General features: G+C 39.3%; 1 protein-coding gene across 1 annotated transcript in view; it reads right to left on the bottom strand.

Moving 5' to 3' along the window:
• Slx4ip (SLX4 interacting protein) overlaps positions 1-13,255 on the bottom strand; it is a 63,420-nt gene extending 50,165 nt beyond the window's left edge. The window contains exons 1-3 of the mRNA XM_059258955.1: positions 13,244-13,255; positions 11,688-11,777; positions 6,598-6,718 (exon numbers count right to left, since the gene is read on the bottom strand). Of these exons, the coding sequence (XP_059114938.1) occupies positions 6,598-6,718; positions 11,688-11,777; positions 13,244-13,255 (223 nt within the window). The remainder of the gene's footprint in view (positions 1-6,597; positions 6,719-11,687; positions 11,778-13,243) is intronic.
• Between the last annotated feature and the right edge of the window lie 3,476 nt (positions 13,256-16,731).

Below are 16,731 nucleotides of genomic sequence, written 5' to 3'. Positions count from 1 at the left end.
TTCTCAGGTAATATTATATCCTTCTGAGGTCTTTGATGTAGTTGAAGCTAGATAGTTACAATTTTCCTTAGTTATGATAAAAGATAAGTTAGATATAAAACCTTAGACTCACAAATATAAGATAGATAGGATATTTTCTTTAATTTTGCCAAATAAACTAGTTATTATAAATAGACTAGATATTATAACTGTAATTCTTGCTTGATAATTGTTTTGTTATCTGTAATTTTACTATGTGAAAGTTAAAACCTTCCTTTTAGAAAAAAAGAAAAGGGAAAGTGCTGTGGGATGTTCTGTATGTTATGTGTGTTGCTTGATTGGGTAATAAATAAAACACTGATTGGCCAGTAGCCAGGCAGGAAGTATAGGCGGAACAAAGAGAAGAGAATTGGGGGAAGTGGAAGGCTGAGGGGGAGAGACCTGCCAGCCGCCGCCATGACAAGGGAGATGTAAGGTACTGGTAAGCCACAATCCACGTGGCAACTTATAGATTAATAGAAATGAGTTAATTTAAGATAAAAGAAGTAGATAACAAGAAGCCTGCCACGGCCATACAGTTTATAAGTAATATAAGTGTCTGAGTGATTATTTTATACATGGGTTGTGGGACTGCAAGGGCTTGGTGGGACCTGGGGAGAATCTCTCTAGCTACAAAGGAAAACGTGGTACAAGCTGACAGGCAGTTCCTCGGGGGTCTTGGCCTTTATCTTAGAGACCCTGAGAATATCCTGAATGGCTTTCTACAGATCTGTCCAAGGTCAGACCTGAGATTTTAAGGGATGGCCTGACTATGTATGGACAGAAGGTGGCACACTGACCACATGATAGGAAGCCAGAGTGGTACTTGCTACAGTTGTCCAGATGAAGTGGGAATCCAGACTGGCTGAAGGCTACAGGGAAAGGGGCTGGCCATGGTGTGAACCTCAACAGATATACTCAAAGATCTGAATGAGAGAAGACACAAAACATGGGGCTTTCCTAGAAAATTTCCTTTCAAAGAAGAAAGTGTGTGTGTGTGTGTGTGTGTGTGTGCGCGCGCGCACGCATGCGTGCGCACGTGCGCGTGTGTGTGCATGTGTGTGTGTGTGTGTGTGTGTGTGTATTATTTCTTCTGGTTATACTATCATTTCACCACACTAAATGCCATATTCATTCCACTAATGGTCACCAAAGGCTGCACAAAGCATATAGGGCCTGGTTTGTGGTTATGCAACTAGATAAAGTCAAGAGCAGATAACAACAGGAAAATCATTTGCAGGGGACCTGGAGATGGCTCAGGGATTAAAGCACTTGCTGTACAAGCATTACCACTAGGGTTTTGATCCCCACAATGCACATAAATGTCAGTGGGCACAGCCACTTGCCTATAATTCCTGCCTGGGAAGGTGGGAATGGGGGATCCCCTAGAGCAAGACTAGCTATATCAATGAGGTCTGGGTTCAACTGAGAACTGCCACAATGGATAAGGCAGAGTAGCCGGTGATAATTCCTGACATCATCAACCTGTGCACACACATATATACACAGACATACACCCATATATTCCAACACACATGCACACATATGTCAATATTCTTAGAGAGCTCTTACAGGCAGGGTGTGTGTTTCTAGTGCATGCTTGTAATTCTAGTATTGGGGAGGGGCTGAAGCAAGGATATCAAGTTTGGGGTTAGCCTGGACTCTGGACAACTCAGGTAGACCCTGTTCAAAAAAAAAAAAAGTAAAAGAAAAAGTTATAGCTCATATAGCCCACTAGCAGAACACTTTCAGAGTCTATGTGGCCACAAAACTATAAACGTTAAATCCAACTCTGACAAATATGTGTATCTCTAGATGTTAACCGTACTCTTCTTTAGAACTAACAGTATCAAATGCAATCCAAATTCCACCAATAAATTAAGAGCACCAATGTTTAATGGAATACTGTGCAGTCATCAAAATAGCAACATGGATCTGGAATAAGTCAAAACAATCTTGAAAAAGACTAACAAATTAAAAGACTAAGGACGAAAGCTTTCTGATTCCAAAACTTACCACAAAGCTATGGTATATCAAGAGGCTGTAGAATTGGTACCAGTGACAGACACAAACAACTAAAGCAGAATAGAAAGCTCAGAAATAAACCAGCATTGATGTTCAAATGATTATTGACAAGATTACCAAACCCATTCAATGTGAAAAGTAGTCTTTTAACAAATGATACCAAGAAAACTGGACAACCACGTGAAAATGAGTTTTAACTTTAATTTACATATAAAACTAACTCAAATGGGATCAAGTTACTAAATAAAATGGTTATTTTTTTAAAATTCCATAGAACTTCTATTTTTACAAGAAAAGTTTCACAAGACAGGACTTGGCAATGACTTCCACAGGCGTAACATCATAGCACTGGCAACAAAATAAGTGAGTGGTATTCTGGTTTTAGCACATTCAAAACCATCTATATAACAAGGTAAACCATCAAGAGAGGGAAAAGATAAACCACCAAATTTGAGAAAATATTTGTCAAATTCTGTTCAGTCCTTTCCTGTCACCATGGAAGAAACTCCTTCTCAGAGCAATTAAAGAACCTAATGCCTATTATAAAAAAACATACTGCTCGGGGTGTTAGAAAAGCTATAGAAGAGAGAAGAAAAAATTTGGGAGAAACCATAAAGTGAATTTTTTGGCAAACTTCTATAAATGAACAAAAAACAAAATTAAAATAACAAATAAATGACATCATTGAAGGTCTTGTAGACACAGATGTGGATGTAACAATAATTGCACTAGAATCTTGGCATCCAAATTGTCCTCTTCAGGAGGTAAATGTTCAACTTTTAGGGACTGGAACATTATCTCAAGGGAAACAGAAGGTGAGATGGGTCGAATGTACAGGGCCAGAAGGACAGAGAGGAAATTAAAGCCATATGTAGCTAATACAGCTATGAATCTATGGGGCCGTGATTTGTTAGCTCAATGGAATACCCAGAATAACATTCCTCCAATCTCAGAAACAAACCATAAACTAACACGTTTCTGGGAAAAAATTAGAAGTTATTATACAGAACAGTCACCAACCATTCAGATTGTACAAGAACAGGGCACAACAGCTGCTGATCTTTCAAAGACACCAACATCCCTACCTTTAAAATGGTTAACAGAAAAGCCTGTATGTGGCCTTTAAGAACAGAAAAACTACAGGCCTTAGAACAGCTGGTATAAGAGCAGTAAAATGCTCAGCATATTGAAGAATCAACCAGCCCTTGCAATTCTCCTGTATTTGTTATTAAAAAGGAATCTGGTGAGTAGAGAATAGAATAAGCCACTAGATTAAACACAGATGCCAGGCAGTGGTGGTATACACCTTTAATCCTAGCATTCAGGAGGCAGAGATCTATTTAGATCTCTGAATTCAAAGCTACCCTGGACTACATGAGATTGATTCAGTCTAGCAGAGAAATAGCCAGGCAGTGGTGGCACACACCTTTAATACCAGTACTTGGGAGTCACATGCCTTTAATCCCAGTATTTGGGAAGCACACCACCATTAATCCCAGCACTAGAAAGGAAGTGACGGCTGGGTAGACAAAGGTATATAAAGCATGAGACAGGAATTGAAGGCTTTGCAGGCTGAGGAGTCCTAGAGGTAAGACGTGGCAGTGGCTTGTTTGTCTCTGATCTTTTAGCATTTACCCCAATATCTGGCTCCAGGTTTTTTTTTTTTAATTAAAAGATCATTTAAAATTCAAGCGACATATTTGTCAATTATATAATCAATAAGGAATTTATATGTATAATATATAAAGCCCTCCAAAAACAACCTTCCCTCAAAAAACCCCCATCTAAAAATGGACTAGACATATAGACATTTCTCCAAAGAAGATATGTAAATAGCCAATGAATACATGAAAAGATGGCTGGCATCACTAATCACTAGGTAAATGGCAAAACAACAACAGCAACTACAAAACAAACCACAATTACAGATTGTTTCACATACATTAAGATGGCTATTATTAAAATATCAGGAAATAAGGGTTGGCAAAGATGGAGGCAAAACAAAACCCTCGTGCTGGTGAGGATGTAAAATGATGCAGTCATGGTGGCAAAACATGTTAGTCCCTCAAAAACAAAAATCAAAAGAATTACCATGATCCAGAAATTTCTAAACATATATTCCAAAGAGCCAAAAATCTTGAAAAGATAATTTGTATAACAGTGTTTGCAACAACATTGTTCATAACAACCAAAACATGGAAGCAATCTACCAGTAGATGAATGAACAGACCATGTGACATATACTGGAAGATTACAAAAGATGTGAAATTCTTATAAATGTCGCTATAAGAATGCTGAAAATGTAACTAACTGTAAAGGAAATAAGCCAGACAATAAAATGACAAATATTACATGACTCCACTCATATGAGGTACTGACAGTAGTAGGAACAACAGGGCCAGAAAGCAAGACTTCTGTTACCAGGGGCACAGGCTGGAGGATGAGGACACATTATTCATGGCTAAAGTTCCAGACGGGACAATGAAAAACTTCTGGAGATTGGTAAGGTAGTAACTGTACAAAAATGTGAGCATATTTATGCTGCCAAAAGTATACACTTGAAAGTTGTTAAATAGTAAATTTTATCTGCACTTTACAACAACAGTTTTTTGTTTTTTGTTTTTTTTTTTTTGGTTTTTCGAGACAGGGTTTCTCTGTGTAGCTTTGTGCCTCTCCTGGAACTCACTTGGTAGCCCAGGCTGGCCTCGAACTCACAGAGATCCGCCTGGCTCTGCCTCCCGAGTGCTGGGATTAAAGGCGTGCGCCACCACCGCCCGGCCCAACAACAGTTTTTTATGGTGATATATGAAATTGTTTTTACAATATATTAGGTGGGGAAAGGTTACAGAATTGTGTACACAATAAGATCACTTTGTCTGTTTAAAAATCAACACGCCTTTTCCTCACACAAACCTGAGGACATATTCTTGTCATCTTAGGACCAGAACTGTCTGTGAGAGAAGCTGGGTAGTGAGTACTCAGTCTCAGCAGTCAGGGCTGGGATGGAAGGGAAAGGCTGGCTGGAGTATGGATCAAATCACCTACTGTAAAAGCTGCACCAGAGACAGGAGTCTTAGAATCCAGCTCCATTCTTTTTCCTGTTGCACCAGATAAAATGTGAGATAGGCCAGGTCTACTTAGGTATAATGGATACAAAAACCTACGGCTTTTCTCTGAATTTATGACAATACTGAATGGCAATTCAGAGAGTGTAGTCTAAAGCCAGTTCTCAACCTTCCTAATTTCTTTAATACAGTTCCTCATGTTGTAATGACCCCTCCCCCAAACATAAAATTATCTTGTTGCTACTTCATAACAGTAATTTTGCTACTATTATGAATTGTAATTTAAATATCTGATATGTGACCCCTGTGAGGTCGCAACCCATAGGTTGAGAGCCACTGGAAAGCAACACTGCTTGGTTTAAAAATATCATTCTCTAAGCCTTTCACTTTGGGTAACAAAAACTACTTGTTTATTTATCATTGACATAAGGTGAGCACTCTGGATCAAGGAAGGTTTCAGAGGAGTACATAATTCAGTATTTTTCCTAAACAGATGTTCTGTTAGCATAGTGGGGTTCACCATAGTCTACCCACTGTAGTCTGATAATTACCATGCACTGACTGCATTTGTAGCACAGGCTATGAAATGCTGATTTTAAGTGAGAAACAAACAAACAAAATAAAATAGAAAAACAAAACAGAAGACTGGGGGAATAGAATAAACATTGGGGTGGAGGTCACAAGAGCTAGGTCTGGATTTGAGCTCCGCCACTTATCTCTCACCGGAGTTCTCACTCAGCATGTCACTACATCTCTATCACAGGCACCAAGGTAAGTACTGGGGACAGGATGAGGGGAAGCCACAATCTCGATCCTGAGATGACCTTGTACTTGGTCAAGACACTTCATCTACAGACTCTCAGCTTCCTCACCTGTAACTCAAAGACAAATACATCCCCACGTCATCACAGGTAGATCTCAGTGTTGGTGCCCTTCGGGTTTTGGAGCTAGTAGACTGTTATGAAGGGGCTGCTCTGTGTCCTGTGAATGTAGTGTCATCCCTGGCCTCTACTCACTACGGGCCAGCAGCACCCAATCCCTTGCCAGTAATGACAACCAAAACTCTCTGCACACATTTCCAAATGTCCCCCAGAATAACATTGCTCCTGTTTGAGAACATCTCAAGTAGTGACATACTGGAAAACATTTTTAAAAGCATAAGATACTGAATCAATTTATGTCAGTATTAATATAAATCCATTTGTAAGACTATTTGTCAAAAAAAAAAAAACCAAAACCAAAAAAGACCTTTAAAATTTTACAGTTTCCTTAAGAATGTTTTATTTGCTATTTTTATATATTTTTGCCTACCATTAAAAGCCCTTTAGGGCTTTTTGGTGCATTTTTGTTACTCAAACTCAGTATCTTCATTACAGCATATTTTTTTAATGTATCACTATGCTAACATGACAGAGTCAAATATAATTGCAATCTCTACAAAGCAGAAATTCTATTTTCTTTGTCCAAAATCGCAGTGCTTGTTGCCTACCTTTTAAGGACAAGGGACTGGATCTTGTGAATTCTGCATTTGATGGCCTGTGCTGTTTATACATGCCCACGTACTCCTTAACTCTGGAATCAATGGTTTCTTTTAACAGCAAGCAAACTTCCTAAAGTAAATTTAAAACATTAGACATTTCTAGTTTAATGCAATGCAAAGAAGAAAAGATTATACATGCTGAAAAAGCAAATGCTGGCATTTAGTTAGCTTTTTAACCTAGCTGTGAATGCTATGCCGTCTTCTGGGGTGCAGTACATGTTAAATGTGCTACCAAAGACGGCCCCATGACTGATGTTGGCTCACTTTAGTTCCTCTCTGCCTCAGTTTCACAATTTCAAACCGAAGATTTAAAAGCTTACTTCAAAAGTGGGATGTGAATTCAGGAATGTTTTCATATAAGTATCAGTCCACCACACTATATGGAAAGAAGGGATAAATCACATGGAGCTGTCTACACAGGTTCAGCATGGAACTCAGGGGGTGCTTACAGAGACAGAAAGGAGTGTAAGAACATTCCTATAGTCAGTACAGGTGGCTTGGAGACAGGTTACAGCTGCCACTGGCTCTGGCCCCCTGTCTCACTGCACTATTGTCCTGCTTGCAGACACAGTGTTACCCGATGTTATTTATACAAGAAAAGCCAGAAACAGTGGAGTGGAACCTTTCATTTTCCAGCATGGTTCAAACTTATTTTTTATATTTTACTATGGTGTAACCACCATCACTCATTGGTTTCTGGCCTTGGGTTTACAAACACAAGAGAATCAGCATGTTGGCAAGAGGGTAATGTGATCTTCTTACCATTGTGATTATGCTCTAGACCCAACTGCTCTTTAAAATCACGTTCATATTCTTCATTCATGAATGATGAAAGTAACTTCTCGTGTCTCTGGTTATTAGATAGCAGAACCAGGCTTGAATTCAATTTCAGCATGCCATATTATTAATAAATTTCTAGAGATACTAGTTGGCATGTAATATTTAAAAAGGACAGCAACAAAAAATAACTCAGAAATCCAACCACACAATGGGTATTAATATTTTGTGTACTGTTTCCTGCATTACCAAGAAAGTGCAATTTACCATAGGAAATCAGGGGAAGCTACATATAAAACTGAGAGTTAATGAGTAATAAATCCTAGATCAATTCCCAACAATTCTGCAGCAGATTCAGAGCTGTTCAGGTCACCTCAAACTTGTTCCACTTGTTTCTCAGAAAGCCATCACAGGTTAATCGTTGAGACTCTTCGTAATTACAACATGAACCAGGTTTTTGGCTGCTTGTTCTTTTTTTTTTTGCAAATAACCCTTAAACAGTATATAAAACCCTTGATTTAACACAAACATAGACATTTTTACATAAAATACAAATGTCAGTCTCCTCTCTCTTGCTTTTTATTTGCAGCTAAAAGATGCAGTGCTTTGTGGAATATAAAGATATCCATTTACAGCTGAATGCTTTGGCACTGCTCACACTACACAAAGGCAGCCTTGCCTCATACTGTTGTTCTAGCAATTAAATAATTTTTGCTTCACATGCAGCGTTCAACTATGACTGAGCTAGAAAATATGTAGAAGACACACAAGGCAACAAGGATTGTTAAAATTTGGTCATAAATACCCTATAAGGCTAGAACTAAAAATAGTATGACAAAAATAGAGCCCATACACATGAAGTTTCTCACTATATTCTAGGCATTCTTTATGGGAATCAGGTTTCAGGAACTAAAAATGGGCAATGTCAGAGTAGACAGATACCTAAGAACTGATGTGCCAGGCTGGGTAAAGCATCTTCTTCAGACCCAGAGCAATGCAGGAGAAGAAAACAGCCAGCACTATCTGAGAAGTAGGTGAAAGACCAAGTAAAAATCCATGAGTGAGAGGGAGACAGGCACAGCTTCCCTATGCTAACAGAGGCTCGTGTTTGCTTCCTCAAGTTTACAAATGAGACCATTTCAGTTTGTCTCTTTGAGTCCAAAGACAATTTGACCTGGACTCAAATGAAACATATGTTTAATATATGAACCCAGCCCTCTTTTTAATCAAAGTGATTGTTAATGCAATCAAACTGGTTGTTTATGAAACCCCAATCATGAGATGATATAAAGATTAAAAAACAAGCATTGATCGAACATATGTAAAGTCATAACCTTTCTTCAAGTCTCCTTTTTGAAGATATGGACATAAATTATCTCTGACTAACTCCAATATCAGTGAACATATGCTTAATAGAGGCAGCAAACTATCAGTTTGCTTTGAGAGGAAAGCTCAGCTTGGTAGAGTAAGCAGACCTCTTGCATTCACCACTGAAGCAGCTCTCTGCAGGTCCCATCATGCACCTCTGCTAAGTCATGCCTCACTGCTCTGGACCAGGTACTAGTTGGAACAATGCAGCTGGATGTGGTACCTTGACAAGAAATCTACCCTTGTGCTTTCCAGAGGAGGTGGTTCACATTATCTTGGCTCTAGAACATCCCATATCAACCATTCTTGGTCAAAACTGCCTAAATATCAACGTTAAAGGTCTACAGCTTAAGTCTTCAAGCTGTGAGGGAACATGGGAAAGTTGGGGCCTGAAATGGTGGATCTGAGAACCCTTCAGAAGTCATAGGGTAAGATTCCTTGTATGAAATATTACTTACTTTGGTGGAATGAATGTACTAATTTGAATCATATGGACATGTGTTAGTGGCCTAGAATTTGAGATTACAAGATGGAGAATAGAGGACAAAAGTCCTGACCTATTACATATAAAGTCTTCAAGAGAACAGTCCATAATCAATTTCCTTAATGAAAAATTCATCACATGAAACTTTGTGTCTTCTTCTTAGCATTAGGTCACTAGGTATCCCTGCAAAATAATGACCACAAAGTACTGGTTGTGTTACCATTTGACTGAGTGGGTGGGTAGGTTAGTTTTAGGGACATGAACAAATGATCACAAACAGCAGGTTCCTCTCTCCTGTTACTAGTTTTGTTACTATTCAACATTACTGCTTAATACAATTTACTTTTCTTTACTCCTCTAAAAGCAATGGCAGCAGATAAATACTAGGAAGGAATGAAGAGCAGTATGTTTTGAAGGTTTTTAAATTACATTTACTCATTTACTTGCAGTGTATATGTGTGTAGTTGTGTGGGCACACGCATGACGCTGTGTACATGTGGAGGTCAGAGGACGACTTACAGGAGTTAGTTCTCTCCTCCCACCTTGCCTGTCCTGGGAATTGAACTCAGGTCAGCGTTGGGTGGCAGGCACCTTTACCCATGAACCATGCAACCGGCCTGTTTTGAAACTGTTGAACAGGCCTCTGCCTCAGTACCTGTCCCTGATCTCGACAGAAGGAAACAAACAATGATTTCCCACCACAGGAACTCACAGAGAGGGTGTTCAAGCCACAGGAGACTGAGGCCTTATCCAGTCAAACTTATCTGGTCAAATTTGAAGACAGAGGAGGAGGAAGCTCTAGGGGAGGTCAAACATCAGACTCAACTCTTGCAAACCATGGGAGAGAAGCATAGGTGGAGACTTAAGGATAACTCTTGACTCTCCTGTAACTTAACTACTAATAACTGATTTTGAAGATTTTGATTTTGATGTATGTGTGTATGTGTAGCTAGAGTTTTCCTGCCTTGCCCACAGTCAGGACAAATCTTTGTCACCCGCCAGTCCCACAGCCGCTCAGACCCAACCAAGGAAACACAGAGACTTATATTGGTTACAAACTGTATGGCTGTACCAGGCTTCTAGCTAACTGTTCTTACAGCTTAAATTAATCCATTTCCATAAATCTACACCTTGCCACGTGGCTCATGGCTTACTGGCATCTTCACATGCTGCTTGTCATGGCGGCGGCTGGCAGTGACTCCTTCCGCCTTCCTGTTCTTTCTTTTCTCCTGTTAGTCCCACCTATACTTCCTGCCTAGCCACTGGCCAATCAGTGTTTTATTTATTGACCAATCAGAGCAATTTGACATACAGATCATCCCACAGCATATATGTGTATGTGTGTGCTGGGAACTTATCTCGGCTCCCCAGGAATGAGTCACTTCTTAAATAAATAGTTAACTATTGACTGGAAAGTCTTACTAATGAAAAAAATAATTAAATGACACATTTTATATTTTAGATCCATTAACCATGGTTAAACAAATACTTAGGAATGGTAGAGATTTTTTTTTTACTCTGGCATGCAATTTAGCAGAAAGACTAACTGCTCACGTGGCAACAGCAACTCATCAGTTTTAGGCTGACCATCACAACTGTGATCACTGAGAAGCTTAATCAACTATAGCCAATTTTGGAAGTAAACAGTAAAATAATTACGTTTTACTTAAACATTTCAATATTTCTAGGCTATGAAGTTCACTCAACAGCTTTTTTTCCCCCAAAATTCTCCTAAAATTTCATGTATTAGCAGAGCAAAACTACATATTCCAAACTTGTGTTATTCAATCAATCCATCCATACCAACTATGTGCTTTCCTGGCTGGCCAACAGCAGAGGGGGAAGACTGAAGTTCCTTTCACTTGTCAAAGGCCCATGACAGTGAAAAGAGGTGAACATGGAAGTAAGGATTAATACAGATGTGGATTAGCCTTGTGTGAATTCCACACCTGTTCCCGGTGCCGCTGGCCTTCTCATCACTCAGATCAAAATCCCTGCCTGCTTGGAGTAGTTTGGCTTCTTTATCCTCCCTTTCTATTATAGAGAACCATTTTCCCCAAAGTAAAGGGGATTAGAATTTTTGGTATAAATAACAGAGCCTGAGACGAGGACATAGAGATGATGAGGTGCCTACCAAACATGTATTAAATCCCTAACACCAGATGCACACACACAGAGAACCAAGTCAACACAGATTAGCATAAGAAACATATGGCTGTGTCAGTTTCTCAAAGGCAGAGGTGGATACACATGTATATTTGTTACTAGGCACAGTCTTACTTCTGAGTAGTTAACTATTACTCAACTTTTTAAAGGAAAACATTAATGAAAACAAAAACTGAGAAGAGCTAACATTTCTTTCTGCAGGTACAAAAATGAACTGTTTAAAGAACAAAAATGTTTATTGTACCTCTTTCTTCTGTTCAGAAAACCAACTGGAATCTTTGTTTGAACCTTGTGGCACTATATGAAGATCCACGAGGACAGCAAAATTTCCACACTGAAAGAGAAGGGGTGAATATTTATTAATGGCAAAATGTATCTGAAGCTCATGCACAGTAGACAACTACAGAGAATCTCACAAACTCCTCACACAAGAAAACAGCAACAAAATCACTCCTGGATAGAATCTCAGCATGGCTACTAACATTCATAAGTTCACATTTATAGTGGCAATGCTAAAAAGAAATATAGGCTTAACTAGGACAAAAATGACAAATTACTGTCTTTAGACTACATCTTGAAAAGGGCTCACCAGAAATCTCATTGGCAGCTGGAAGGCTGCCAAACAGAGAGAGAAGTTGAACAGGGCAATCAATAATAGGTAGACTTCAGAAAAGATCAATTATATACAGAGCCAGGGACATCCTTTCTCTGCCATGGAATAATCCTTCTGTACACTGTGAATATGTATTACTCTCACTGGTTAATAAAAAACTGACTTGCTAGTAGCCAGGCAGGAAGTATAGGTATGACAACCAAACTAAGGATGCTGGGATAAAGAAAGGTGGAGTCAGAGAAGTTGCCAGCAGACTCAGGGAGAAGCGAGATGAACATGCTGTACTGAGAAAAGGTACTAAGCTATGTGGTCGAGTGTAGATAAGAAATATGGGTTAATTTAAATGTAAGAGATAGCCAGTAACAAGCCTGAGCTATTTTCCAAGCATTTATAATTAATATAAGCCTTGGTGTGTGTATTTGGGAGCTTCTGGTGAGACAGAAACTTCTGTCTATATTTCTCCTCAGTAGTAAAGAATCTATATAAGCTATTGCCTTTTGACAAGAAATTAGGTTGACCAAAGAGCTTGGACTAGAAATAAATACCCATAAAAACAAGAAGGAAGAAAACTAGAGAATAAAGAAGGTAGACATTGGATGCCAGTTATCAAAACTAAGGAGAGTTTCAAATATGCTGTGAATTTTCAAAGCTTTCTTTCTTACTCTATTGGCTAGCTCATGCAGAACATTAAGAGAAAAAAAATTAAAATATTGTATGTCTGTATGGTACAATAGTATAGCTAACTGGGTACTCAAAATACGACTACCACGGCTGAAAAGCTGACATTTTAATTTTATTTAAAGTAAAATTGGTAGCCCCATGTAGCTAATGTCTCTACACCAGACAGCAGGTAGATGGATCTCATGAAAAGATGTAGCCAGGCTAGAGAGATGGCTTGGTGGGTAAAGTGTCTGCTATGCAAGCATGAATACCAGCCCTGAGATGTACCTCAAGTCCCAGTGCTGGGAGGGCAGAGACAAGCAGATTCCAGAAGCTTACTGGCCAGTCAGTCAAACTGAAATGGCAAGCTCCAGGTTCAATAAGAGACCCTGTCTCAAAAAAGAAAGTGAAGATCAATGCAGGAAGATGCTGACCTCTGGCCTCATGTAGGAACTCATGCAGGGGAGCCTGTAGGGGCTCGTGCACAAACCCATACACAGAGGCAGTAACTTTACAAATCTTCATACCTCATGAGTCATTTCTGAGATTACCAAGATAACAGTAAACAAACACTGTGGAAAGGAAAGAATGTATAACCAAGACCATAGGTTGGGGATATCCAAAAGACACAGAGATTCAGTCAACAGACCTGTAGGAAAGTCACTTTTATAAATCTCTAAGAAGGTCTTTAATTTCCTTTTTACACTTTTGTGAAAACACGATGAAAGCAGATTTAACAAATGGTGTTAGAGCATCAGGTACAAACACAGAAAGAAAAATGAAACTCAAGTGGCATCCGCCTTACTACCAGACACAAAATTAAATTTGAGATGGATTACAGACTTAAGCATGAAAACCAAAAACTATTATTCTCATCATAAGGGCAGGAAAAGAATTCTTATGTATGATCTAGAAAATACAAAACATTGAAGGAAAAATTGTTGATTAAACTGGACATCATCAAAAGAAGAGATGTCTGCTCATCAGCAATACCACCAGTGGAATGCTATGTGTACTGCAAACTGGATAAAATACACTCGGAAATACGCATGTCTGACATTAAGGATTGGTATACAAAATATGGAAACAACTTCTATGGGCTGATACATGTTCTTAAAATCTAAGCTTAAATACACAGCACAAATATGAAAAATGGATGGCTGCACATGAAAAAGTGTTCAACATCACAGTTCACCAGTCAAACTCTGTTCCCAATCAAGAGCTACAGCCACAAAATGCATGAGAAGGAAGTACAAATTCCAATAGCACACCAAATGGCACGGAGGAGATGAAGCAGCCCCAACTTACACACACTGGTGGGAATGGAACTGGGCTCAACCACTTTGACAAATGTTGCCAGTTTCCTACAAGTGGTCATGCACTTACTGTCTAGGCCAACAAGGCCACCTTACAAGTTTACCTGAGCCTCAGAGCACTGTTCACACTAACCCAAACTGAAGACAGACTCAAGGCTCATCAACAGGAGAATAAACTGGTTGTATTCTGGTCACACAATGGAATAGCATTCACCAAAATGTTGACACAGCCAAAATAGACTCATCTCAAAAACAGAATGAGCTAAAGAGGCCAGACCAATGGATGCTTACAATATGGCTCCATGACCGGAAGTCCTACAACAGTGAGAGCCATGTGTAGTCAAGTGCCAGGGCAGTTCCTGCGAGGCATATGAAGAAGCCAAATGCAGTGACAAGAAGATGCTGGGTCCTGAAGGGGATCTTGGTTGTACACCTAAAAGCAGTTCTTCTGTTCTCACCATGTATAAATCATTGACCACTAATAAATAATTTTAAAATATAAGTATGAGGTCTGAAACTGTGTGTATATTATATGGCCTCCTATGAGACCAGTGTACTGTGGCCGTCTGAATGCAACTTAGTGTGATGCACCCAGAATTTATTTTAATTAAAGAGATCCAAGAGAATATTAGAAAGCCATAAAAAATATCAGTGTATCACATGGTAAGATTGAGAACTGCTTTGTGAAATGTAGGCTATGTATGAGTTATGATGAAAGGCTAATTTCTTTTTGTGGGCTGCAGTAAAAAAAAAAATGTTTGAAAACTATACTCAAGTATATTGTTATGCCTAGAATTTCTTCCAAATTGTTGATTACAGATCTAACCTTTAAAGTGTATGCTGCCACCAGCTGGAGGTCATATGCCACAACTATAAGATCTTAGCTGGGAGACAGTAACATTTTGTATGCCATGTATCTATCTTTAGCCAACTGAAAATCTGATAAAATATGCTCAGAATGCTTTTTAAATCATAAAATATAATATATAGGATTAAAAAACTGACTATATTGAAGTACATTTATCAAAATCTTTAAAAGCGGTCCCAAATGTGTGATACAGTAATAATGTGTGCGTGTTTTGCAGGCAATGATTTGTATCACAAACTGATGACCCAGTGATAACAGCACACTGACAGCAGTGAAGTGCATCTCTGGCATTTTCAGATATCTGCAACAACTCTAACCACATAGAGCTGTGATTTCTAGTGGCCACAAGCACTGCCAAAAAATAAAAAAATAAAAAAAAAAATAAAAAGAGGCCTGCCTTTATGAGAACTTGGTCAGAATCAAGCTCCAGTTCCCCATCTAAGTCCAGTGAAGCTCCCAATGAAACACAAGGTTCAATTTGGAGTTTTCTCACACCCCAGTCTATGCTTGATTATAGATTAATTAAGATTTTCTTTCTTTAAACAAATAAATCCTCAACTCTTTTTTTTTTTTTTTTTGAGAGGAGGAGGCTGGGGGGCAGAAGGAGGAAAGAGGGGATCTTTAATTGGTGTGTAAAATGAATGAAAAAATTTTCTTAATAAAAAAATCCTCAACTCTTACACTGGCAATGCAAGAGAGAACTTTCCTAGGTTTCTGGAAAATTCTGTGCCGGAAGGTTCTCCCCAGACAGCCAGCAAGCCTTCGTTCTCTGCAGAAGGAGCTTAGATATCTACACTAATCAGGAGTATTGTGCCTTGGAAAATTCTCTGCTTTCAAAGCTCCACTCTTTTCTCTCATGAGTAACCTGAAGGGAACAAAACAGGCTTCTGAGCACGGCAGGAGGCACAGCCTCCCTTTCTCCTCAGCCTTAATTAGGAGGTTGTTTCTACCTCAGAAGAAAAACTCTCCAGTTCTCTTCAGGATAGGAAACATGCGAACCTTTACTTCTTCCACAAGCCAGAGGCAGTCATTAGAAGCAAATCCAAGAGCTATGAGAAAAAGCTCCACATCCCATGCACTGGGTTGTGCATACACAGGCTATGGCTCCCTCACTTTCACCCCTCCATTTAGAGGTGGCAGCCCAAACCCAGGAAGATACCCTGACATTGTCTTTCCCTAGTCCTCTTGAATAGGTCCCCTCATCTTGTTTTATTTTTTGGATGAGTTCTCAGACAACCCTCCACTCTTGTTCTACTGTCCATATCATCCCCACTTAGACTACTCCACTCTTGTTCTACTGTCCATATCATCCCCACTTAGACTACTCCACTCTTGTTCTACTGTCCACATCATCTCCACTTAGACTACTCCACTCTTGTTCTACTGTCCACATCATCTCCACTTAGACTACTCCACTCTTGTTCTACTGTCCACTTCATCCCCACTTAGACTACTCCACTCTTGTTCTACTGTCCACTTCATCCCCACTTAGACTACTCCACTCTTGTTCTACTGTCTACATCATCCCCACTTAGACTACTCCACTCTTGTTCTACTGTCTATATCATCCCCACTTAGACTACTCCACTCTTGTTCTACTGTCCACATCATCTCCACTTAGACTACTCCACTCTTGTTCTACTGTTCACATCATCTCCACTTAGACTACTCCACTCTTGTTCTACCGTTCATATCATCTCCACTTCGACTACTCCACTCTTGTTCTACCGTTCATATCATCCCCACTTAGACTACTCCACTCTTGTTCTACTGTTCATATCATCCCCACTTAGACTATCAGAATCTTTCCTAGTGTTCCTGATGAACTTGC

Source organism: Peromyscus eremicus, chromosome 4, assembly GCF_949786415.1.
Source record: "Peromyscus eremicus chromosome 4, PerEre_H2_v1, whole genome shotgun sequence".
Classification (NCBI taxonomy): domain Eukaryota; kingdom Metazoa; phylum Chordata; class Mammalia; order Rodentia; family Cricetidae; genus Peromyscus; species Peromyscus eremicus.
This window is presented reverse-complemented; position numbering and strand designations above follow the sequence as displayed.